This window comes from Cryptomeria japonica, chromosome 7, assembly GCF_030272615.1.
Source record: "Cryptomeria japonica chromosome 7, Sugi_1.0, whole genome shotgun sequence".
Lineage (NCBI taxonomy): Eukaryota > Viridiplantae > Streptophyta > Pinopsida > Cupressales > Cupressaceae > Cryptomeria > Cryptomeria japonica.
This window is the reverse complement of record NC_081411.1, coordinates 857,906,021-857,933,442: the sequence shown is the minus strand read 5'-3', so window position 1 is coordinate 857,933,442 and position 27,422 is coordinate 857,906,021. Positions and strand designations below refer to the sequence as shown.

General features: G+C 37.8%; 1 protein-coding gene across 1 annotated transcript; it reads left to right on the top strand.

Annotated features, from left to right (window-relative positions):
* The first annotated feature begins 1,438 nt into the window (after positions 1-1,438).
* On the top strand, positions 1,439-4,537 carry LOC131047049 (putative wall-associated receptor kinase-like 16). The gene is made up of 3 exons (XM_057980860.2): positions 1,439-2,266; positions 2,646-2,807; positions 3,082-4,537. Exons 1-3 carry the CDS (start codon positions 1,879-1,881, stop codon positions 4,317-4,319), a joined length of 1,788 nt encoding a protein of 595 aa, XP_057836843.2. The 5' UTR covers positions 1,439-1,878; the 3' UTR covers positions 4,320-4,537.
* The last annotated feature ends 22,885 nt before the right edge of the window (positions 4,538-27,422 follow it).

The window sequence follows — 27,422 nt, the reverse complement described above, 5'->3', positions numbered from 1 at the left end:
TTCTCATTTCCAGATATGTACTCAAAGTCTACATATCTATCATGAAACTTTTTGTTTATGTTGATTACTCTCAATTTTGCATCATTAGCCCTAGTTCTTGCATTTAATCATTCTCTCTTATCCAATTGAATCTACACAACAAAATGAGGCAACTAATCATCATGCCCAACTCTTCCAAGGGTTTGTAGTTGGGCCTATTGGTTGTTTCCCAAATGTATTTTCATGTGAATGGGTTTGATTCCTAGTTGCATGTTTAGACTAGTGAACCTTGTTCGTCAACATTACAATATTATTGTGAAATAAATCTAAGAAATTTGTTGCATGTGAGAACAATCACAATTTAGAGGTCAAATCCATGTATAAAATATCAAAATCTTGAGTCACATAAGATCAACCCATATATATTTTTTAATCTATTTTGATTTTAAAATATTGTACTCACTAAGAACATCATTTTCTCAACGTCAACTATTCTATTATACACATTTTCAACTTACATATTCTAATATCATTTTAAGAATTAAATATCATCTTGTGTATTCATTAAAATATTATTTGAAAAATATCAATTAATATAGCTCTAACCTAAAATAGATTAATTACACTTATTTTATCCATTTACTTTCATTACTTTGAATTAAATATTTAAATTGTCTCAATCTTTCTTTCTCAAATTTTAAATGTAAACATGGCATCGACGACTCGCACTAACTAGGACGGTAAAAAAGTTTATTAAAAAAATAAAAAGTTATAAGAGATGTATGTATTTGGTAAAAGCATACATGTCTCGTGCCTGAAACCTTGGGCTGTGACGTGAGGGAGTTCGTAAGTTTACCTTAATATTTTCTATCTAAATTTGTCCTGTACATACTTTTTAAAGAATCGATTGGATCATCAACACCTACCAACATATTTAAATTTGAAAATCTGAAAAAGAAAGATTAATAAATTTTAAAGTTAACGACATCAGATTTCTACAATCTATTATGTTCAATTGTTTGTAATTGCTGGATTGGATTATCTGAGAGTTTTTGCATCAACGTTTCAGATCACACTAGTGATCCATTATTACATCATTACAATCTATTATGTTCATAGTTCGTAATTGCTGGATTGAATTGTGTCAGAGTTTTCGCAATCTATTATGTTCAGTTGGCAATTGCTAGATTGAATTGTGTGAGAGTTTTTGCATCAATGTTTGGGATCACACTTATGATCCATCATCAAGATGAGAAAGTGCATAAGAAAAATAATAGAGCGTGTGATCCGAAACGCAAATACAATTTAAAATTATTTAAACAATTCTTAAAATAAATGTCTGATAGGTAAAAAATCTCAAATGTACCACTCCCTGCTATTTAAGATGTGCCTGGCCCTGGTAGTTACCTACTCCAAGCCAGAGATTTAATGTCAATTCCCGGCGACAAAGGAATGACACAGTTTCTGGTCATTATTATCTCCCTGTGTATAACAATACACAGCTGCAATGGTACTAATAATGATTGCAGCATAAATTATCCACAGAAATGCGGGTATCTCAACATAAATTACCCCTTCAACATCAAGGGTTCGAATTGTGGGCACTCCAACTTCTCTCTTGTATGCAAACACAACTCCACTTTCGGAGAGGGGAACATCCCATTCATTTCCACACCTACAGGCGAATACCAGGTCTTAAGTCTCTCATACAATTCTCTGCTAATCAATGTTACCCATCTCAAAGCTTTCAGTTGCAATGTCTCACAGACTGCACACCAATTCTTTTCACTTCCAAGGGATGGGCCCTTCACAATTTCGGGATCCAATGTGTTTGCCTCAATTGGCTGTTATGCCAATGGATCCTTCTTTCTTAATGCCCTTCAATCAAGAGTTGCAGGAATGTGTGCAGCTTCTTGTTTGAAAATCTACCAGCCAGAGTACTGTAATGGGTTTGGTTGCTGCCAAATTGGGTTGATAGAGAATTGGAGAAGTATTAATATTTCGGTGCAGTCACCATCTGGAGAATGTGCGTTCTCAACCATACTCGAACCCACGACCTTCGAGATACAGGTTCCTGATAAAGGAAGACTTGGGGTTGGTACTTATGGTCTCAAGGTCGATTGGGGTATTAAGGCTGATACTTGTTCCTCTGCAACACAAATGGGTAATCTTACCTGCTCAAGGAATGCCCATTGCCTTGATGTTACCGGGATGCCCGGTTACAAGGTCTGCAGATGTGACGAGGGGTATAAGGGTGACGGTTATCAGGAAGGCGTCCCGTGCACTGGTATGATAATTCATTTGCCTATATGCTTGATGCACCATAATATGTAAATTCGTTTTGTATCAACATTTTGGATCAATATCTGTGATTCACTATTAGGATGTAAGAGAGTTCAAGAGTCGAAATAACGTTTTGGATCATTTGTAATCCATCATCAAGATGTAAGAGGGTTAAAAGTTGAAACTGATTTCTGAATTGTCTTACATCTTGATGATGGATCACAGATATTGTTCCAAAAAATTGATACAAAAATGACTCTTGAACTCTCTTACAGTATGACAATAGATCACAAATATACAATCAAAATTCAAAATTAACATACAATAACATTATAAATTGTGAAAAACTGATATCACTTGTTAGTTGAAATGGAATTCTGCAGATATAAATGAATGTGATATTTCGCAAAAGAGTAAATGTATTCCACCGCCGGTTGGAAGCTGTGTGAACATGAATGGTTCTTATACTTGCTTTTGCTTAAAGGGAAAAGGTGATGGTAAGACCAGTTGCACAAGCGACAGCATACTCGCCCCCCTGCTTATAGGTATTTTCAAAGTTAAATTTTTATGTAGATTGCATAGTAGTTAGCTAAATTAATTTTATGAAAAAGAAAATTTCAGCCATCTTAGATCTGCAACAGTTTATTTTTCTTTTTATTTTATGAATTTTCTATCATTCTGATGATAGATCACATTCTACGACAAGTGATACATATAAACATACACAATCTAATCCAAAAACATAATCAACAACTATCTTTTCTTTTCTTTTATTAAGTGTGGAAAACTAATTTCCCCTATTGGTATTGTGCGAAGCAGGAATCTCAACCTCCTTAGTAGGAGGACCACTTATTGGAGGAGCCATGTTTTGGGTAGTGAAGAAAAGAAAACAGTTGCTCCTGAGAAGAAAGTACTTTCTGCAAAACAAAGGCCTCCTTCTGCAGGAATACATTTCCTCAGACAGAGGGCGGAGGAAAGCCACTATATTCTCTGAGTCAGAGCTTGTAAAGGCAACCAACAATTTCTCTGAAGATCTGAAGGTGGGAGTTGGAGGTTTTGGGAACGTTTACCAGGGCAAACTGGCAGAAGGCAGGTTAGTGGCTATAAAAAAATGCAAAGATGTTGACGAGGAACAGATCAATCAATTCATCAATGAAGTCATAATTCTTACTCAGATCGATCACAGAAACATTGTAAAACTCTTGGGCTGCTGCTTGGAAACTCGAATTCCATTACTGGTCTATGAATATGTTTCCAATGGCACACTGTCAGATCATCTCCATGGAAAGGATGGGACCAAATTCTTGACATGGGATAGGAGATTACAGATCATAACAGAAACTGCAGAAGCAGTGGCTTATCTGCATTCTTCTGCTTCTGTTCCAATTGTACATAGAGATATCAAGTCTGCAAACATTTTACTTGACTCCACATATACTGTCAAGCTATCAGACTTTGGATTGTCCCGTCTAATGCCAATAGGCAATACCCATCTGACTACAGGTGTGAAGGGGACATTGGGGTATGTGGATCCACAATACTACAAGACTGTTGAGCTCACAAGCAAAACAGATGTTTACAGCTTTGGGGTTGTAATGGTGGAGCTGTTAACCAGCATGAAGGCTATGTCTGTAGACAGAGCAAAAGAGGAACGTATCTTGGCAGACTTATTTCTGTGTAGAAAAGGCCAGGGTTTGGTTGCTGAATTATTTGATACTCGGCTGGTGGAGAAAGATCAGATGAAGTCCATGAAAAGTGTGGCTAATTTAGCAGAGGCTTGTCTAAATGAGGATGTGAACATGAGGCCCTCCATGAAGGAGATTCTTCAGGAGCTCTTGTTGATTAGAAGTGGGAATATGACAGGAATAAGAGGAGTGGTGCATTCTTGGGTAAGCCAAAAAGATTTTAAGGTTATGAATGAAGAGGAGAGATCTGTCCCTTTAGATTACAAAAGAAAACCATTGAAATTCAATGTTCAAAGCAAGAGGTTTCATTCAGCTCCTGTAATCGATATGGCTGCCACCGTCTATGGCATAGATAACTTCATCAGGGCTTAAAAAATGGTGTGTTTTTCTTGTTTGTGAGAGCAATTTTCTCATTATCAAGTCTGAAGAGATGATTTGACTCTGGGTTCTTCTGTATTGTATCAGTTAGGCTATGGTCCCATGGAAGGAAGTTTCTAAAAAGTGTTTTTAGCTGTGCTCCTGGAAACTTTTAATAGGATTTCTCAAGTCGTCTTTTCATAAATTTACAGTAATGATGAAATTTCAGGAATTTGGTGGATATAGTGATTTTTTTTTAACAATTAATGTTAAATTTTTTAATTGAATTGATTTTTAAAAATAGTTAATGCTAAAAATTGTAGGTGTGTTATATGTGATTTTAGCTTTCAGCCCACCCTAAAGATATATGCTAGAAATTGAGAACTAAAAAGTGCATGGTCCTATTTTAATGAACATGATTTTGATTTATTCTAAAAATTTCATGAGCCCTCTTATTTCATAGAAATATATCTTCAAAGTCCTCTCCATGAGACCACATTCTTATTGTGGAGCTCAGGGGTCTTACTTGTTGATTTTCTTTTTGAGTTTGCTTTCTTGTATTATTTGAGTGAAAACATAAATGTGTCTTATGACTTTGTACTCGTGAAATTAGCATATCTATATCATTTTTCATTTAGTTTGAGCTTATCTTGATGGGAATGTTTTAGTGCAAATGTATTGAGATAAGTGATATATTTTCGTGTTAGGTTTGGCTCACAATCCAATCTTTGTCCATTCTTATTTTACCTCCATTTGCATTCATTTCTATACACTTGGTTTTTAACTTTAAGATCACCACTTTATCCCACTAGATCATTTTAGAGTGATGTGGGATTGACTAAGTTCAATCTAAATGATCATGATAAGGATCTCTATTTAAATTCAATTTCTAGAATTTGTGCACTATTTTACTATCCATTGTGAGTCAACTTCGACATAATTGTGCAACATGTTTTGCCATGATATTTGAAGACATTCAATCTAATTTCATAAGTGATTACATGGAGAAAAATTAGAACACAATAAGGACAATAAAATAATTGTATTTATGTCATAATCATATAGTCCAATTATGCAACATGTTATGCCATAATATTTGAAGACATTCAATCTATACTTAATTTCATAAGTGACTACATGGAGAAGAATTAGAGAACAATAAGGACAATAAAATAATTGTATTTATGTCAAAATCATATAGTTATGTTTGTGAATTTCACCTTCAATCTTTCTCGTTTTCATTAATTTAACCTACCAAGAACTTTGACTTAAGAGTGCAATCACCTATCAAGTGAACAATCTTCTCAATGATGTATCTAGACATTATGTTGACAAATTCAAATATTTTTTAAAGGCAAAGAGAGCAAATACTCAAGCACACAATTTATCACATCAAATATCACAAATTATTTTCACACGCCATATCACATTTTTAGTAATTAACATTGTACCATAGCATTTAAAATCACTTTAAACTAATTAGGAGCATTATTTTGTGCCATTTTAGACTCAAGATAGTCACCAAATTGAAACATAATTTATGAAAATAAAATGCTAATCTAAAACAATCAACATTGTTTCTCATCAATTTCAAAGCTAAGACCTTCTATCCTCTTATGTATTCATTTACGATATGTTTTAATGATAGAATTATAATGATGAATTGCAATACTTTAAATAATTATAATAATGGTACCTCCCAAAGAATTAAAAGTGAATATATTTAAAAATAAAATAATATCAATATTTATTTTGACAAAAAAACATGCATATTTTAACAAAAATGCAAAATGTTATTAGTTCAAATATTTATTTTTATTAAACTAATGCATAAATTTGAAAAATATCAACATTAATAATATTTAACTCAATGCATAAATGATTTAATAACATTAACTATTGATTCATTTGTTATTTTTAAAAAAATATTTTTATAAAAGGCGTGGCAAGTGTCTAAAACATTGTATTAATAAAGTTTTAAAAACTGATATCTTAAGGTATGTCAAGTGTCAAATCATTTGTTGTTATTTAGTTTTTTCTATTTAAAAAATTAATATAAAATATTCTAATAACTAACCCCTAATTAAATAAGTATTATACTAATACCTATTATTTATAATTTAGACATATAAAGCATTTATTATGAGATATTACTTTCTAGTCTTTTATAATTAAAATAAAGTGACATGTTAAATGTTGTCAAATTCTTAATTTATCATAACTATCATAAGTATTTATAAAGGAAACTAAAATTTTAGTATGTTTAGTCTAGGCTAATCTAATAAGATTCATACACATAAGTACAGTTAACCCAAAATAATTTAGTAACTGGTAATAGTCATATTTGCAAACAAAATGAACAAGTTATAGATATTTAGCTTTATGATTGAAGAATATACAAAGCTTTCAATATAGTTCTAAATTTAATATGCCTTAGGATTTGAAAAAAGGGGTCTCTATCTATGTTTGCCTTAGAATCAAAATATTTAAATATTTTCTTTGGATCGAATCTAGGGATTAGGGAGGCATCTTCTTCTTCACTTATGGACTCAATCTAGTGATTGGTAAAATTTTACTTGTGTACTTTCCTAATTCACATTAGCTTGTTTTAAAGTCCCGATGTTGATGGCACTTGTAGGTAACGGTTATCGTTATGCCACAAAGGTGTAAGAGTTGTTTGTGAAGATAGCCACCCAAGATCTAGAGGCCTAATTGAAAGCACAATGAATTGATAATATACAATGCAAATATACAATGATGATCAATTCTATCTTTGAGATTACAAAGGGAAACCATTGGTTATATATGCCAAGGTGAAACACAAGATATCATGTAACATCATGGCTAGTACCTTAATCATATAATACGAGACATAAAATGATCAACTTATCTTATGTATATCCAAAGTAATCGTTAGTAATAAGGTATGAAAAGGTTCTAATAGTAGAACTAGCTAGGCAATATGGTCCCTATTCACACCAACACCCTACTTAAGTGCAACTTAAGGAGAACAAGAATAGATGCAAAGATGCAAGGATGGGTCCTAGCTACAAGGAAATGTAAGGTACCCATGTACAAACAAAATCTCTCACAAAAAAAGAAAAGAAGAAATTTAAGTGAAATAAAACTCATCCCCCAAAAAAGAGAAAACACAAGAACAATGATATCAAAGAAGAATGAAAAGGACAAAACCACATGAGAACAAAAATTTTGTTGATAAGAGAGAAGAAGACAGAGTATGGAGCTCCCTCAATATAAGATATATTCTAATGTATATGCTCCAACCTAAATATAGATGATGGTCTATGATCATTGAAAATTGTTCAAGTCTCATTAGGAAGAAACAAAACCAAAGGTGCATGTATGATGTCTTCTCATTCCTTAAAGGAATATGAGGGAAGAAAACTCAATATGTATAATGTCTCTAAACATTGCTCAAGTATCCCCATTACGATGTTGAAAGCTACCCCTTTAGAATCAGATATTCTTGACCAAATTGATGAATTTGGAAATCCAAAATCTAGTGGAGATTTATGTAGAATAAGATCCAAAGACTCACATGTTTCTTTTAAAGACAAAGATGCATCCTCCAAATGCTACTCAAAGGTATCCATACTCATGTCAAAATATGATGAATGATCATGTGGAGAATGCATAAGATGGTTGAAAGGTCTCTTGATAATAACTGAAAAGAATCAACTTTGTCAAATAGAAGATGGATTCAATCAATGGCGTTTCCCAAATCTAAAATATGAGACTACAAAGAAAACTTGCAATGTTTGTCAAGCATCATCAAATCAATAGTTGGAGGAGATGAAATATAAGGCTAAAGAACTTCATCTCATGTGTGAATACCCAAGTTAAAGTAACCTAAATTCTCCTCATAATCAATGTCCACACTAGAAGTGTGATCATCATCCAAACAATCAAATTCATCATTAGACATTTAAAATTTGAAAAGTTGAGATGCATGATCAAAGCCTTTGAGCTCAAGGGTCTTCTTTTCAAGTTGATGTGTTGATGAAGATTCTTCTTTCTCAAGATGTGAAGAATGGTCATATATTTTGATACTTTTCTCTTTGTTTTTGATCCTTTTGGTTGTTTTGAAAATGTTTGGCTGGATGAATACTAGTTCTAAAATTTTGGATTTTATGATGTTTCTTTGACAAGAAAACAAAGCAAGCACACAAACACAAGAATATTGCCTCAAAGGCACAAATGAGTATGGGTCTAGATCAGCCCAATTCTTGGACTTTTTTATGACCCTTTAAGTGTATTTTAGGTGTTCTTCCTTCCAAAGCCTGAAGTCGGCTCAATTTGCACTTGGTCTTGACTATAACGAAAACAATTCAAACACGTTTTATCCCTAAGGTCAAATGGCCAGTTGCGATAAATTCAACCCACATCTTGATATTTCTTCGACTTTGGTACTACATACCTTATGAATCCTGTCATGGCAGGTAAGGATGTGATATACTAAGTCTTGCACGAGCATAAAAAATAGATGATCCCTATGATGGGGGAGTCACCACTTTCATCAAGCCATAAGTGACTTTTCAAAAAGCTATGTTTCTACTCAAGGAAATATGTATGGTGAGTATCTTGGGAGAAAAACCATCTATGATCTTGCACTGAATTATATCACAAATATCCTCACAATAGAACAGGTGGGCTACTACTTAAAGGTATTTAGTAATTTTTGATGTCTTTGAATATAAGTTCATTCTGTAGTGACTCACTTAAGAGCCTTGTAACTTGTGGTGGGGCCCATTTTTCCTTTTGGCAAGTTACACTATAGGAACAGCTATACCCAAGGCTACAACTTTCGCTCTCACCTGATTTCTATAGCGGCTCGAAGGATTTACCGCACGAGGTCGTTCCCAAGAGTAGCGATCCCTTGGCAGGCCTCTCTTAAAAAGATAAAAATTTGAGTGTTACTTGTTAGTGAACAGATTTGTCTTCTCAAAACACCTACACAAAATGACTCCTAAACACCCAAGGCTGAAAGACAAACTTGCAACACAACAGTTGAGTCACTTGCCACAATTATATACAAGTGCTCTCTGCTTATTTTCCAAGGCGCAGCTACCTTCGAATGATTTGCAAAGAATCAAATAACTTGCTATGCCTTTAACCTGAAGACAAAGAAGGTAAACTAACATTCATCCATTAACATGAGATGAATTTGATTACAGATTTAATGAGTTTAAAGAAAACTAAATGAAAGGCACAAAGGCCATTTGTCTAATCTTCCAACTTCAAGGAAACAAAAGAAAGATTGACATTTCATTTTAGATATATGAGTAATTCAAATTCAAAGATTGTAACAAACACATACGCATTTCAAATGAACAAGACAACATCTAAAATGATTGGGACAACTCAAAGATCATCTCCAATCAAAGAAAGCATACTTAAACTCAAAGATTTAGCATACATTCTCTTCTTTTTACAAATACCAAAAGCATGGCTCAAAGACCATTCAATCCTGCAGAAAATCTCTCCTTCTTTCCTTGGCTACCATCTCCCAAAAATCCCCCATCGGTTTCTCCCATAAATCATTTTGTCATAACCTCTGTTTCTTCTACAACCGATTCTTGAAATGTAACTGGTTCCACCTTTTTTTACTTTACCTTTCCTTTTTACTTTCTCCACCCATCCTCTTTATAAAATCAAGTCTTTATAAACTTTACTTTCAATAGTTTATAAATGTCATTTTGGCATATTTGGACAGGTGGGATATGAAAACATTAGTCCAAAATAATAATAAAAATTTGATGCTGGGCGGAAGTTTTTATGACAGTCAAATTGGGTCTCACTGCGGGGGGCATAACTTTTTACCCCACCGTTGGATCTTGCCAATTTTTGGATATGTTGTTGCATTCCTAATTTATCACAACTTGACAGGAGAGATTGAGCAAATTATGTCCGAGGAAAAAGTTATTGATGTCTGAGTGGAGGTATATAAAACTGTCAGAACAATCAAACTCGTTGTCCAAACTCCAACATTTATCAAGTGTTCTTCAATGGTTTCCATTAACAATTATTCATTTAGAATTGAAACCATATTACTTTAATTTCCTCATTGAAGAGTACAATAATTTCTCATTGCCTCTTATAAAAGGATGTGGAAATGCAACATTTCTTCACATGCTGTAACAAAAGATCTTCACATGAATGGGCACAATTTGTAGATATGAGCCTGCCTGAACCAATTGTACCTTGTTGAAGTTGATCTTTGAACTGAACCTTTGAAATAAACCTTGAAACATCTTCGAACCTCTTTGAACTTAGTTTGAAGGAGTTCAATACTCATTCTTAATAGATAAAATGTCCACTAGCAAGGATTGACACAAAGTAGACCCAAATTCTGAATTTTTAAATTTGGCTCTATATGGGGCTAACGTTACTAACACTTTTCTCTTGCACCTAGGACCACGAAAGCCAAGGGAGAGGATAGTGTGTGTTAGAAGTAGGACCACTCGACAAAATCTTTTGCACAAGCGTGCCAAACACAAAATTCACTTGTTCTTTTTAATTTGTCATTGCAATGATTTTCTATCTAATTGGAGATGTTGCTCCAACAACCATGATGTTCTTTTTAACTTCAAAGGTAATATGTTTGAGTAAACTAGAACTTTGAAATCTTGGTCAACTTAATTTGAAACACGTATGCATGAAGTAAAATCGTTTTGCAAAAAATGAGACAAGTTGATTGTGAATTTTATTTGCTCCAAAATGGAAGTGTGAATTGTGAGTTTTTGCTTAAGTTTGATGCAAAAAATAAATTTTGCCTTGTTGATTTTAAGCACCAAATGAAAAATTAAGCCTAACTTGCAACAAACAAAGTTTTGTTTTTGTGAATTTTAGAGCACCAAAAGGAAGTGATCCTAACTTGCAAGGAAATGAAGTTTGTTTTTGTTCAATTTTAAAGCACCAAAAACAATTTTTTGATTTTTAAAGAAGTTAGTTTTAGACCTGCACAAAAAGCAAACAATTAGTAAAATCCACACATAGGGAGGGCTTCCACAAGCCTACAAAAAATCACTTTTTCGGTTACAACGTCTTTCTTACAATGTTCTGTTACAATAGCGCTAGTCTATGTGAAAATAGAAGCGCTATTGAACAAAAACACATTACTACGAAGACAAAAGCGCTAAAAGAAAAGTGTTGACAGAAAATGCAAAAGCGCCAGAATAAGCACAAAAGTGCTAAAATAGGCACAAAAGCGCTAAACAAAGGTCAATAGCGCCAAACTTGAGGCAATAGCGCTATTGTAAAAACAATAGCGCTACAACGCGATCAAAAGCGCTAAAGCGCGACCTGTGTGTCAAGTTCAACATTCAAACATGTTAGTTGGGCTGAAAAAAATTGTTTTTGGGTGCTTGGATTCACGTCAGGTTCACCAAATGATGCTCTGCAAAAAGGGAAGGTTAGTCAATGATAACAAAACACAAACAAGAAGAAAAGCCAAATTGTTAGTGTCAGAAATCATAAACAAAATACTTTCCTACACAAGCATATCAAAAGAGATACCAAAAGCATGAGGGAATATTTAACTAGGAAAGTATATATGATGAGACATCTCCAAATGCCTCCTAACATGCTCTTAGCTCCTTCTCCCTTGTTCCTCTGCTCTCCAAGTTCTAAACTAGTGTAGCTCTCAGCAGCTTTTTGCAGTATGGATGCTTATGGAGGTTCGAGATTGAAGTATTTGCTCTAAATGTGAATAAAAAGCTAATACTAGATGCTATTGATATTGAAATGATTTATTTTAAACCAAAATGACAAGATATTAGTGATTTATGCTAAATGCTCTCTAGAATTTCACTATAGATTAAATGCATACAAGTTTTCAGGATCTGGATTATGAAATATGGGCTCTATTTATAGGAAAAATAGAGCAATGGATGGTTGAGATTGAGAAATCTCAACAAGGGTCAAGATCGAATGATATTCAATCCATGTGATGGCTTTCAACCCAATCCTAGGATGACAAGTGTCAATATGAGATAGGTTGAGAGGAGAGGGAATAAGCATTAAATGCTTGAGAAGACCTCATGGGTACCTTGGGAGTTAAAGTCAAGGTTGGGTTGAGTGAATAAATTCTCTATTCAAAGAATAAAGCTTTCATCCAATGGATAAACTCTTGTGCAAAGGCAAAAGGGATAACCATGATCAAAGAAATAAATGCTTGAGGAGACACATGAGTGCAAGTTGAATTAACCATAAATGGTTATGTAAGAGCCATTAATGGTCATGTAAAAGTCATTAGTGGTTTTGGAAGACTTTAGAGGTCAAATTGTTGAACACACAAAGCATTTAATGATTTTCAAAGACTTTGAAATATTTGAGAAGTGACTCCAAGTTGCTTAGGAATGTGACAATAATTAGGGGATGGATTAGGTTAATTAGGAAGGGTTTAGAAGAATCTAGAAGGGGGTTTAGGATTGCAAGTGGATTTGGTGGGTGAGAGAAAATAGGATTTTAATTAAAATAAAATTAATTTATTTCAATAAATGTGTGCAAGTTACATTTGTAGGAAAATGCAAATGGGAGGGATAAATGATTTAAATAAATGTTTAATTTAATTTATTTAAAAGAGGAAAAGGGGTATTAAATGAAATAAATGAGATTTATTCATTTATTTGATTGTGAGTTTGGTTTAATGAATTAATTAAAATAAATTCAATAATTTATTTAATTAATAGGAGAATGTTTAAAGATGAATTAATTAAATATTAATTTAATTAACTGATGGCTAGTGGATTTTTAATCAAATAAATAGCAAATATTCATTTAATGAAACTGGACAGATTTATGTGACTACATTTGCCCCTCTTTGAGACGGTGCGGTTTATCGCGTCATTTCAAAGAAAGAAAAATAGGTGTGAAGAAATGCCCCATAAAATGTTAATTTAATAGGTGGTATGCCCCCTCAAGATATGGGTCAAAAATTTCAAAAAATCGAGCGATCTCTTGAAAAAGAATGAAAATTGGCAGGGTGATAGAAGAGAAGAAGTTAGCAACATGGGTGAAAGAATAGAAAAAATCGGAGATAAAATGGAGAAATGGGAGGCTTGGGAAGTTCATGGGGACCACAGCGGTCAGCGGGGGGAAATTTTGGGTTACGGCGAAGGGTTTATATGGGAAAAAAGGGGTGAAAACAAGGTCATTTGAATCCGTGATCATAGTGAAACCAGAGCTCTAATAGTGATGCTTTGGAGGAGCAAACAGCAGTCAGGATGCCGGTACCCATTGCAGAACACTGTTTTGAGCGAGTCCGTTGATTCCAACGGCCAGAGGACTACGGACCAGCAGTAGGCAAATTTGAAATTTTGAATTTTATGCATTTTTTGTATATTTTTTGCTGAGTCTAAGTTAAGTCAAGACAATAGCACTGAAACTATGTTTCAACGCTTTTGTCCCATAAATTAGCGCTATTGTGCCGCAATGGCGCTATTGTGTCATTGTTTGAGCGCTTGTGCAAAAATGAGCGCTTTTGCATGCATGTTTGAGCGTTGTTGGTTGTTCAGCATTGTTGAGGGGTCAATTGAGCGCTTTTGTCCTTAAGCAACGCTATTGCATAGGTTTTGTAGCGCTTTTGTAGTTTGAATGCTTTTGTATGGTTGATTAAACGCTTTTGTTAGGGAATTAACGCTTTTGTTAGGAGATTAGCGCTATTGTGTGTGAAATAGCGCTTTTGGTGAAGGATAATAGATGCCCCAGTGTGTGTGAACAAAAATCTCCTGATGCTAATGATGGATGGATAGGGATGTGAAGTGAGAGTTATTTTGAACCATAGCAACCCTGATGAAACTTAGGTCATTAGGATAAATGCATGTTGAAGTCTAGGTGTGCCATGATTGCTTACCTGTTGAGATCCGAAGATACTTGATCAAAGTATCTGTTGATAGTCTAGGTTTAAACTTTAGAAAGTTTGAAATAAAACAACTGATGATGATTGATTGATGCACATGTGCAGAGGATCTACGCGTCTTACAATTGCGCGAGAGACATCCCGCTACACAGGGGCTACATGATCAGCTAACAGAGGTCGAGGTGGATTGCATTACAGCGACGGGGCTATATGATGTGATGCACATGGTTGTGATTCGGATGAATCACGGTTTGATTACAGCATTGGCAGAGTGTTGGCACAGTGAGACATGCACATTCCACTTAGCACAGGGGGAGATGACTGTGACACTGGAGGATGTGTGGCGCATCCTGCATATTCCGATTCGGGGTGAGCTGGTTACATATGATAGGTCATGGGGGACTCTAGCGTGTCAGAGATTCTTCGACGAGGATGTGTACATTGATGATGGGTCAATAGCTTGGGAGGATATCGCAGCATTGTACGAGCCATTACCAGCAGTTTTGGCAGGGATCGTGGGAGGGCTATTGTGTCCAGATAGACGATCACATGTTCTAGTCATTGGTTGGGGCTAGGTGATTGAGCAGATGATGACCGAGGGGACCCGATTTGGTTGGGGACCGTGCGTGTTAGCGCATCTATATTAGGAGCTTCATGAGGTGGTATACCACGGGAGGGGCTCATTGGCAGTGGGAGTGATGCTGCTACATATTTGGGCGTGGGAGCACTTACCGGTGACCCAACTAGTGAGTTTAAAATTTTGGGCAGTCGACCAACCCTATGTTTTTATGTATAGTAGTATGATGAGTCAACCCCACCTGGGGAAGCTAGAGTGGTGGCGGCGGGCACTGGATGATCTGGATGCAGTGATCTGGAGACCTTACATTGAGTGTGAGCCCTGGGAGGATGATGCGAAGGCCTTGCCGTATGTATTCATGACCCAATTCCTCATTGGGAAGACATCCTACGATGTAGAGAGACAGGTGCCAGGCAGAGTTATGAGACAGTTTGGACGTCAGCACGGATTGCCGAGGGGATCAGGAGAGTATGTCAGAGTGGTCTGAGAGAGATATGCATGGGGACCAGTACTTCCATATGATCAGGCATTGGCAGAGTTTTAGATGCTACAGGCGAGACCATGGGACATACGACCGAGGGTGGTAGATGCAGGAGTGTCGGAGGAGTATACTCAGTATATGGTGGCTCATCTGATTCCTCAGATATCAGATCTGACAGAGCCAATTCTTTCTTTTGAGGATGAGAGGGGATGGAGATGGAGGAGGGGAGGAGGTCGAGGACCGATAACAGGTGGACGAGGGAGAGGGGACAATGGAGGTGGTGTAGGAGGAGGAGGAGATGGTGGAGGTGGGGGAGGAGGAGGAGGAGATGGTGGAGGTGGGGGTGGCTTAGGTGGTCGGGTCCAGCGGAGAGGGAGAGGCGGATTGCCATTGCGGATATCACAGGGACCATTGATGCCAGGAGGAGTCAGATTAGGTGGTTGAGGTATGGAGAGGGAGATACTGAGGGAGCCACTGGAGAGGGAGCTACAGGTGAGGCACCGATGGATATAGGGGAGGGAGCTACTAGAGATATGTGGGATCATATGCTAGTATATTTGTAGACTTGACTGACAGCAGCCGAGACACAGGTAGAGGATCTAGAGGCAGAGGTTGCAGCTAGAGATGTGCAACTATTTGCACGGGAGTCAGAGCTTACTGTAGTGTTGTGGGAGAGGGATAGTGTGGTGGAGAGATTAGCAGAGCTACAGGAGAGAGTCCAGGTTGGAGTAGGAGCGCGGGGTCCTACTGGGGAGGTGATGAGACAGTTTGGGCGGGCACAAGCTGAGATAGAGTATTGGCGGGGATTATATGAGCAGGTGGTGCCAGCTAGTCAGCGAGCACTGAGCTATTCACAGATGCGGCAGGAGCGGTCTCAGAGGATGTAGAGCAGTGGGGGTGTGAGGGGTCCACGACGAAGAGAGGTGTCAGGTGGGGCAGGAGCTAGTGGGGGTTTGATGGGGCCTCCATAGAGAGATAGATCAGAAGGTGCAGGGACTAGTGGGGGAGCAGGTGATGATGGTGGTGCAGCATCTGGTCAGAGTGGCATCTGAGAGAGCATTTTGCATGTATTTTGATATTTGTCATTTTGGACTTTGTCTTGGATGGCTCTTGGTAGCCGATTTTTTGGACTTCATTGTACTCCGATACATGAGATGATATATATATGAGGAGATCCCTTTTTTTGGTATGTATGTTGACATGTATGGATTTTATGTAGGATGATGATTTATGAGTTTATGCTTAGATGGATATGTGTATATGTATGTATTTATGAGATGATTCTTATACGCTGTTTATGTGCATGATGTGATGATTTATGATGTTGGATACTAATCATGAATGCAGGTTTATATATGCATGATGTGTTTGATCTGGTGCTTTATGTATGTAATGCCATGATGATGATGTATGCATAATGATATAATGATATAGATAGTATCTTGTACGTTATATTAATATAAGGATGAGATAATGATATGCAATGATGTTAATGCAATGCTTTGAATGAATGATTCATTTATGGATATGCATCTATATGGTTAAAAATGAAGGTAACATGGATAAACAAATGTAAAGTACAAATGTTTAAATGATAATTTCTAAATGAATGCATATGTTGATAATGAATGAACCAATGTTGGAAACAAATGGTTTTTGTGATTCTAAATGCCCAGATATGATGAAGTAAAATGATAATGTGATGATAATGCAACTTATGGCTAATAACTGCACCTTAATGCAATTAAAAAAGGGATAATGAATGCAATCTAAATGAATCCTAAGGAAAATAAAATGAGAATAATAAGACACCTTTAAAATGGATGAATGAATGCACTTTTTTAACTAATGGATAGATAAATGTATGCAACGATAAATGATAAATGGTGATAAATGATAATAAATGATGATTGGTAACTGACACTAAATGAATGCATAGTAAATGGCTAACATAATCAAGGACAATTTGATCATATGAATGAATCTAAACATTATGATTATGCAATGATGAAATGATATAAGTAGACTAATATCAATAAATGATAATGAACTATATGTAATTAATGCAATTAATAATGATATGAAATGTACTAAATGCAACTAAAATGATGATGGATATAATCATGATAGATGAATACAAGGTTATTTAGACTTCGCATGATGCACTGATGACGTATCAGAGTACTCTGTCACGATTGTATCCATGACCAGCTCAATTGTCACATAACTGTTCATATCAACCTTGTTCATATTTGCATACAAAATTACATATATGAATGAGTAAATGGATGGGCGATATGCAACGGAATGCAATATATAAACAGATGAGATGAAATGACGATCCATAGTGCTCTATTTTCATCATTGAGCTTTTAAAATGTTGTATGAAAATACAAGCAACTTGACATAATGATTCAAGATGACTAGAGTATTTCTTACATGGATTTGATATAGCAAGTTAATACAAACAACTTGATATAATGGGTCAAGTTGACCAGAGTATTGCTTGCAGAACAGACAAGGATCATCTCCTTTCATTCATGACTTGGATCGTCCTCCTTGATCTTAGGCTGATCATATCCTGAGACAAGTGCATACCGTACTAAGAGATAAAACCTTCATCCAGTTGGATGAGGTAGGAGGAACCAAAGAAAGAGCATTCATACCTACACACAAATAGTATATACAAAGAATAAAGAATAAAGCATATGGATCCTCGATTATAGTTCATGCTCATATGGTTGAGGTATATGTTGTAGTCAGCAAGTCGTAGTGATCTATGACTGTATTTTTCCTATGATCATGTAGCTTTAGTGAACTTCCCACATAGACACTATTAGTACATGCCCTAGAACTTCATTGGAGTAATTCGCAGAAGATACACAAACAATGTTGTAGGAACCGGATATCAAAAAATAACCCACAAATCAACCAAGTATTTGATAGCCTAAACAGAATTTTCTTGTCAAATAAAAACATCATCTTGTCTTTGTTTTGGTAAGGAAGGATGCATCCTTGTTGAAGACAGTTTTGAGTGTTGATGTTGATTGTTTGGTTTGATTGATAAGTGGTCATTTTGTTTGGAGTATGTCACAATGTTTGTTTGGTATATGCTTTGAAAATGTATGTACAAGGTGTTTCCATATTTTCGATTGATGTTCAATGTTTTCCGATGTTGTTGGATTTTTTATTGTTTTGAATGTTTTTGGATTTTGTGAGATAGTTTTCAATGTTTTTGGTATTTTGATTGTTTTTTAATGTTTTTGGATTTTGATTGTTTTGAATGTTTTTGGTATTTTGAGATAGTTTTCAATGAAGAACCCAACAAATCACAAGATAATGTAGAATCCACTTCCATCAAATAGGTTAAGGGCATTGCCCCCAGTTTAGGACATGACTATGAATAAGCGGGATGCAAGACGCAGGAAGTACTTATTCTCGATTGTAGACCAATAACAGGCCATGGCTTTGGATGGATGGATGAGTGGATGAAATGAATGTGATCGCAACAATTCTAAAAGACAATGGAGCCATAGCTTTTACGAGTGGCGCCTATTTGCCAGGTTTTCACCATCGCACTTACCCAAAGTGCCACCGGAGTGGTTGTTCACTGTTTGGATGCATGATTTTTTTCTTACTTTTTGGATGTTTTTGTATTTTCTTCAGGACATTTATCTGAATTTTTTTGGTTGATTTTCTGGTATGTATGAGAGCCCGATACTCTGTACAACTTTACATATAAAACCATTTGAGGTGCATGTTGTTGATCGAATCTGCTAGCGGTTCTCCTTCTGAAGTAGCAAACTGATATGCCCCGGACCCAAATACAGCAGTGATAACATATGGACCCAGGCAATTTGATTCAAACTTTCCTTGATGTTCTCTATTTGGTTGGTTATGAGGATTCTCTCGAAGAACAAGATCACCTACCTCAAATGTATGAGGTCGAACTCGATGATTATAGCTTCTTCTCATGCACTGTTGATAGGCTTTGAGGTGATTGTATGCAGCTTGTCGCTTCTCATCAAGTAGTTCTAAGTCCTGAAGACGTGATACTCTATATGCTTCATCATCTATCAGATTATGCAAGGAAACTCGTAGTGATGGTATCTCAACCTTAATAGGAAGGATAGCTTCGGCACCATAAACCAATGAGTAGGGAGTTGCGCCTGTAGGGGTTCAAATGCTAGTTTGATATGCCCATAGTGCTGGATTCAATTGAACATGCCAATCACAGCCGACATCATAGACTGTCTTCTTGAGGATTCTCATTATGTTTTTATTCGATGTTTCAGCATGACCATTGCCTTGTGGGTAATAGGGGGTGGAAAAGTGGTGTTGGATATGAAACTTTTCACAGAGCTCACGGACATCTTGATTTTTGAAAGGAAGCCCGTTATCTGTGATGATGGACATGGGTACACCATACCGGCAGATGATGTAATTGAGGATGAATGATGCGATATTCTTGCCAGTGACTTGGGTAAGTGGAACAACTTTGATCCACTTTGTGAAGTATTCGGTGGCGGTAATAATGAATTTGTGGCCATTGGATGAAGATGGATGAATTGTACCCACAAGGTCAAGTCCCCATTGATAAAAAGACCATGGTGTTGTGATTGGTTACAGTTCCTGTGCTGGTGCATGTATTAGGTCTCCATGAACTTGGCATTTCTTGCACTTTTTGACAAAGTAGTAGGAGTCATTTTCCATAGATGGCCAATAGTATCCATTGCGCAGGAGTTTCTTGGCTAGTGACGGACCACTTGAGTGAGTCCCACAAATTCCTTCATGTACCTCTTCGAAGGCCTTTGTTATCTCATCTTGTTCCAGACATCGAAGGAGAGTACCATCAAGACTGCGTCGGTATAAGGTTTCAGCAATAATGGTATATCGAGCGGTTTGGCGAATGAAAGTTTTACGTTGGTTATTTGATTGGTTGGGAGGAAGGGTGTGATCGCGGAGATAAGTGTAAAACTCACCATACCATGGGGATTCGGAACCGACAAGGCGACATATCATCTCAAATTCGAGGATATCATAAGCGGGAATCCAAAGTTGTTCGACCAAGAACTCATAGTGTGTTGAATTCTATGGAAGATCTAGAAGAGATGCGATAGTAGCCATAGCATCAGCAGCTTGATTCTGATCTCTGGGTATCTGCTCAAAGGTAATTGTAGTAAATGATGCCTTTAGACTGTCCACCATTTGCTTTTATGGCATGAGTTTATCATCCTTGGTCTGATATTCATCTATTGCTTTCTGAATGACCAGCTGGGAGTCGCCATATACTTGTAGTTCTTGTAACTTCCATTGTATGGCTAGCCTAAGTCTTGTGATCAAGGCCTCATATTCAGCTATGTTGTTTGTGCATGGAAATGTGAGCCTATAGGACTTCGAGATGCTATCACCTTGAGGTGTGATAAATAGAATGCCTGCTCCCGAGCCATGCCTAGTGTATGAACCATCAAAGTATAGTTTCCATGGTTGTGCTTTTGTGATCATGAATATCTCTTCATCTAGAAAATTGGAAATGAGAGGATGATCGCCTATAAGGGGTGCATCGGCCAACTAATCTGCAATAACTTGCCCTTTGATAGCCTTACGGTCCACATACTCGATGTCAAATACACTTAGAATCATCACCCATTTGGCAAGCGACCAGTCAATGCTTCTTTACTGAGTAAGTACTTGAGTGGATCAATCTTTGCGATGAGTTGTACTTTATGTGTCAACAGATAGTGCCTCAGTTTAGTGGCTGCCAAGATTACTACTAGGCAAGCTCGCTCAATAGGGGTGTAATTGATTTCATAGCCAACCAGTGTGCGAGAGATGTAGTAAACAACACACTCTTTCCCTTCTGCATTGTGTTGTGCCAATAGTACACCCAATGTTGTATTTGTTGCTGATATATAGAGTAATAACGGTCTACATGGATCTGGCGGGATCAGCAATGGTGTATTCATGAGATAGTCTTTAAGCATCTGGAATGCTTGCTGACATCTAGCATCCCACTAAAAGTGGATGTTCTTGTGTAGCAAGTGTGTAAATGGGTGACATTTATCTGCCAACTGTGCAATGAATCTTCGGATGGATTGGAGTCACCCTTGTAATGTCCTTAGCTGACTGATATTCTTTGGTGGTGGCATGTCCATGATTGCTTTGACCTTTGTTGGATTGACCTCAATGCCTTTGCTTAAGACGATGTATCCTAGAAGCTTCCCAGAGGTTACTCCAAAGACACATTTCTTTGGGTTGAGTCTAACATGATATTGTTCCAGTCGATCAAAGATTTTCTCTAACATGTTCAAATGACCTTCTCTTGTGAGTGATTTTGCTAGTAAGTCATCAACATAATCTTCCATTATGGTATGCATCATATCATGAAAGATAGTAGTCATTGTTCATTGATAGGTCGCTCCTGCATTTTTTAGACCGAAAGGCATTACATTCCAGCAGTATGTGCCCCATGGACATGTGAAGGCTATCTTATGTTGATCTTCTGGTGCGATCTTTATCTGATTGTATCCTGAAAAGCCATCCATGAGTGAAAGCATGGCATGTCCTACTATCAGGTCTACTATGATGTCGATATTTGGTAGGGGGAAGTCATCCTTAGGACATGTCTTATTTAGATCTCTGAAGTCAGTACAAATGCGGATGCCCCCTTTTGGTTTGCCGACAGGCACAATATTAGATATCCAATCCGCATAATCAATGGGTCTAATGAAGCCAACATCTAGAATTTTCTTAAGTTCTGCTTTGACTAATACTGCTATCTAAGGATGCATCTTACAAAGTTTTTGCTTGACAGGTTTGGCTCCTTCTGCTATTGTGAGGTGATGCATAACTAAATCAAGATTAAGTCCTGGCATGTATGCATATGACCATGCAAAGTTAATTTGGCACTTCTGGAAGAATTCGACAAACTTAGGCTATTCCTCTGAAGTCAAAAGAGATGCCAAGTGTATGTGGTGAGGAGTTTCAAGAGTCCCCACATTGTATTCTTTGGTTTCTTCAATGAGAATCGTTGATTGTTCCCGTTGTGTGCTATAAGGAAGGATGTCAAACCTTTCATCCTCAGGCACCTCAGAGAGGTTCACCATTGGATACGCCCTTTCTTTTTACTTTTGTGGGATCAAATAGTGCCACAGTGTGGTTTTCATTGGAAGATCCATGCTTTATTGTTATATTTTTGCAGCTAAAAGGTTTGGCATCCGCCCCAAAGTATGCTGCACTATTAAGTTCTATGGTGAATCCAGCTTTGTGATCCCCGCTTGGTATGTTATCCCGTAGTTCCAAGAAGTCAATGATCGCCTCATCATTTTGGAAGTGGTCAAGACATGGGGGATTAGGTTGGTTCCATTCGATGAGTTCAGGATGGATAATGGGCATTATCTCATCGATTAGGTTAAGTTCGTTAGATGTATCAGTGAGGGTTAAGACGTTATGGTGAAGTTCATTGATGGTACTCTCCCTGTTAGAATCAGGCATAGGATGAGACGTAGGGTCTGTGGAAGATGTTTCCATCTCAAGAACCCAAGAAGTCTTTATCTGTGCTTCTCCGTAAACAGGGATGTCTTTGCAGGGCAGAGGTAGTGATGTGTCTTCCTCATCTGAAGTGCTAAGCTATACAGAATCAAATTCCCACTCATGCGAGTCAGTTTCTGAGTCACTTTCTAGTAACCGGTCACTGTACCGTATTGGGATATCCTTTGAGTCAAATACTGCAGGTATGATTGGTACTGCAGGAAGGATTATGGGGATCAATGAATCCGATACGGGTAACATTGGTAGCGTTGACTCTGCTGCTTCTACTAGAATTGCTGATGTCATAGATACTGGAATGGGTTCGGATATAGTTGCTGCTGCTAGGGGTACCTTTGATGCTACTGCTGATGGTGTTGCTGGTTTGATTGATGGGATGACTGGCGTTGTAGACGATTTTGCTAGGATTTTTAGCTTTAATGGGACAGTTGTTATGTTCTAGGGTGCTGCTTTTATAATCAAGGGTGGTCTCTTTGTAGTAGGTTGATACAACGGTTTGTTGGGTTTCCCTTTGAATTTGAGCTTAGGAAAGATCTCTTTTTGAAATCCTAAGCCTGTGTTGTCTTTGGGTTGCAATTCCGGCAGTAGTGGCTCATTTCGCCCTTGCTTACAATACCCCAAAGCACTTTGACCATCATATCCCATTCTTTACATAATGAGAAGACCTTTTCCATATTGATTTGTGGGAAGTTGAGCTTGCAAAATGTTGGTGGTGATAGGACCTTTATAGATCCATTCTGCTATGTCTTCATCTTTGGTTTCCTCTTCTTGACTCTTTCCAAGGATGAAAGGTGTCAATGCACATGCTGGTTTAACCGGTGTTGTTTGAAGTAATTGTTGAGGTTTGCCATGTGTTTTAGGAGAAGTAGGCATTTGTCCAACACAAAAGAGTTGGCTTAGATTGTATTCTCCTAGACCTTCCTCTGCAATTTTCATCTTGAGCTTCTCTTGCTTGGGTATAATAGTGTTTGAACTAGAGAGGGAAGTTGGACTTACATATGACGTGGAGGAGATGGCTTCTCTGTTGTTGGGAACAATAATCTCTGGTTGATGATTTATGTTATGACAGTATGCAAAGGGGTTTGCATCTCCCAAGATTGTGATTTCCACACCATTATGTGGGAACTTGATACATTGATGGTAAGTGGATGGAACGGCTTGCATGGTGTGTATCCAAGGTCTTCCCAACAACAAATTGTATGGTAGAGGAAGGTCCAGAACCTGACATATGATGTGCTTCACCATAGGGCCCACTAGGATTGGTAATACAACAACTCCTTTGGATGAACACTCTGCATCATCATAAGCTTTGCTTGTGATCTTCTTGCGAGGATCCACTGGTTCAATGGCATATCCTAAAGTAGTGACTAGTTGCAGTGTACAAATATTCAAGCTTGCTCCATTATCAATCAAGACTCGCTTGATCCTATGTTGGTTGATAAATCCTTCAATGTGTAGTGAGGCGTTATGAGGTTGCTAGAAGGAAGAGTTGTCACTTTTGGAAAAAGTGAGACAAGGGGATGATCTTAGACTTCCAACCATGGCTTGGAACTAATCTGTATTCAAGTTAGCAGGGACTGATGCCTCTTGGAGAGCTTGATCCAAGATTGTTTTATGAGACGGAGATAGGCACAATAGCTCTAAAATGGATATTAGTGCGGGCGTTTTGTCTAATTGTTCCACAAGATTGTACTGCTTTGGTATGGAGGTGGTGCCTTGTGGAGCTGCTTTTATGGTAATCTTGTCGTGACGTGTAACAACATTGCAATTGGGGCTAGGATTTTTTATGGTAATAGTTGCAATTTGTTCACTAGCATCGTATAGGTGATTTACAATGTAATTATACGCGGCTTGCGTATAATCAATGGTATTAGTGCCTCTCCTGGAAGTGGAAGGACCCCTTTGATCTTGTGACGGAAGTGGATTTTTGAACATCAGATGATCATTGTTTGTTGTCTTTGGGTCATGTCCTTTGATTTCAATATCACCTCGGTCAATAAGATCTTGAATACGATCTTTTAACCTATGGCAATTGCTTGTCTTATGTCCTTTTCCTTGATGAAAATCACAGTGTTCAGTATCTCTCCACCATGCAGGTTTGACTTGCAGTTCATAGTGTGATGTTTTGGGTAGGGTTACCAGGTTTTGAGAAACCAACTGTCGTAACACTGTTTCAATGGGTTCCCCTAAGGGAGTGTAGGATTTTGCCAAGATCAAGGGCATAATGAAAAGCATAAAAGAGACAATAGAATGACAAGAACAAACTATATTCTCATCAGTATGCAAATGATCAACTGGATTAACCAATACAATGAATATAGGCCTGCTTATATAGGCAAGGCCATATGGATGTATGAGCACACAAATATGACATGTGGCTCAATGAGAAATAAGGGTAGGTAAGAAATACTAAGGGTAGGTAGGAGAAATAATATAATATTCCACAAGAGGTGGATGACCCACCGAATGTGGAGTGTAACAGCAAAATAAGACCACAAAAGGTGGAATTTCTCCTACAAGCTCTATCCCTATGTGCACACTTCCCTAAGTGTCTCAAATCCAAACTACGAAGAGATGCATTATCCTAAGTTAACTTAAGTAAGTGTAATAATATCCAAAATGAATATTTATTTACACCACCACCCCCCCTTAAGTGCAACTTAGGGGAATGAAGACTCAAGTCAACAATGCAAGATGGGTCCCAACTACAAGGCCATGATAGGTACCCATGTACAACATCCAAATGCAAGCAAAACTGTGCAATGCAATCTCTCACAAACGGAGAAAGGGAGAAAACCCAGTGGGAAAAAACTCCCCCCCAAAACAGAGATGAATGTACAAAAGACTCTCAAAGAAGAAGGAAAAAACCTCAAAGAGGAAAAAGTCCCCCCCATAAGAGAGGAAGGAGAAGTCAGCTGACCCCCCCTAATGACACATCTCGCACCCCCAAGAGAGCTCGCAACTACTGGAACTTACTCTCGGTGAAAGGTTCGATGAATATGTCAGCAACCTGCTCTGCTGTAGGACAATAGTGCAAATCAATGACCTGCTCCTGGATGAGCTCTCGGATATAGTGCATATGAATCTTGATGTGTTTGATCCGCTGGTGCCGGACCAGGTTCTTCGAGATCGCAATAGCACTCTAATTGTCGCAATGTAGAACTGTCGGCCGTGGAGTGGTGAATCCAAGCTCTGTGAGAATCTGCTGGAGACAAATGGTCTCAGTCGCTGCGTTAATAGTGCCTCGATACTCAGCCTCAGTCGAAGAGAGAGCAATAGCATGTTGCTTCTTGCTCTGCCAACAAATGGGGCCCGAACCAAGGTGAAAACTGTAACCAGAGGTAGACTTATGATCAACTAGATCGCCAGCCCAATCGAAGTCTGTATAACCAACCAAGCAAAGTCCTGTGCCTGCTGCATAGTGAATCCCATAGTGATGTGTACCCTGGATGTAATGAAGGATGCGTTTGACGGCTTTCCAATGAAGCTCATGTGGTTCCTGCATGAAGCGGGAAACCATGCCAACTGCAAATGAAATATCAGAGCGTGTATGAGTCAAGTAGATGAGACTACCCACAAGCTGACGATACAAAGTGGCATCAACTGGTGGAGAAGAACACTGAGCCTCAAGCTTAACTCCTGAAAGAAAGGGAGTCGAGGCAGGCTTACAATCAGCCATATGAAAGCGTGCAAGTAGATCAAGAGCATACTTGGGCTGCGATAGAGTAATCTCGGAAGGTAACTGTGAAATCTCTATCCCGAGAAACTAGTGCAAAAGACCCAAGTCAGTCATAGCAAATCTATCATGCAAAGCAGATTTGACCCTGCTAATGATGGATGAAGTACTCCCTGTAATGATCAAGTCATCAACATAGAGCACAAGTATCAGGTGAGAGTCATCCTGTTGTAAAATGTAGACATTCGGATCAGAATGACACCTGGTAAAACCTACGGAGAGAAGAAAGGAATCCATCTTGGCGTACCAAGCCTTGGGGGCCTGCTTAAGGCCATAGAGAGATTTCCTTAGCGTGCAAACCAAGGAAGTATCCTGGATGAAACCCTGTGGCTGCTCCATATAAATCTCCTCATCAAGATCACCATGAAGAAAAGCACTCTTCACATCCATCTGATGTACAACCCAACCATGAGGTACAACAATAGCAAGTGTCAAACGAATGGAGTTCATCTTGGCTACGGGTGCAAAGGTCTCAGTATAGTCAACACCTACAACCTGCGAGAAACCTTTCGCAACAAGCCAAGCCTTATACTTATCCAGACTACCATCCGCTGCAAACTTGGTCCGATAGATCCACTTACATCAAACCATCTTTCTCCCCTTAGGGAGATGGACTAGATCCCATGTGTTGTTCCTCATCAAGGAACTATAATCTTCCTCCATAGCTTGGTCCCACTCAGGAACCCCTGATGCTTCCCTAAATGTCTGTGGATCGGAAGCGGTAGCAATGAATGCATGTGGAAGATCCTGATGTTGTGATCGAGTTCTCCGTGTATCCAAAGGATCCCCAACAAGAGAACCCACGGACTCAAGTGTCTGTTGAGCCCAACGAGGTCTAGGTGGAGGTGGAGAACGAGGCTTCTCAACTGCAAGTGGACCCTACGGAGGTGTAACCC

Excerpts from the sequence above, each read along its gene's own strand:
- LOC131047049 (XM_057980860.2), top strand. The coding sequence starts at position 1,879 with ATGTGTGCAGCTTCTTGTTTGAAAATCTACCAGCCAGAGTACTGTAAT. Across the intron at positions 2,267-2,645 it reads GGAAGGCGTCCCGTGCACTG|ATATAAATGAATGTGATATT; the intron begins GTATGATAATTC and ends GGAATTCTGCAG. Across the intron at positions 2,808-3,081 it reads ACTCGCCCCCCTGCTTATAG|GAATCTCAACCTCCTTAGTA; the intron begins GTATTTTCAAAG and ends TGTGCGAAGCAG.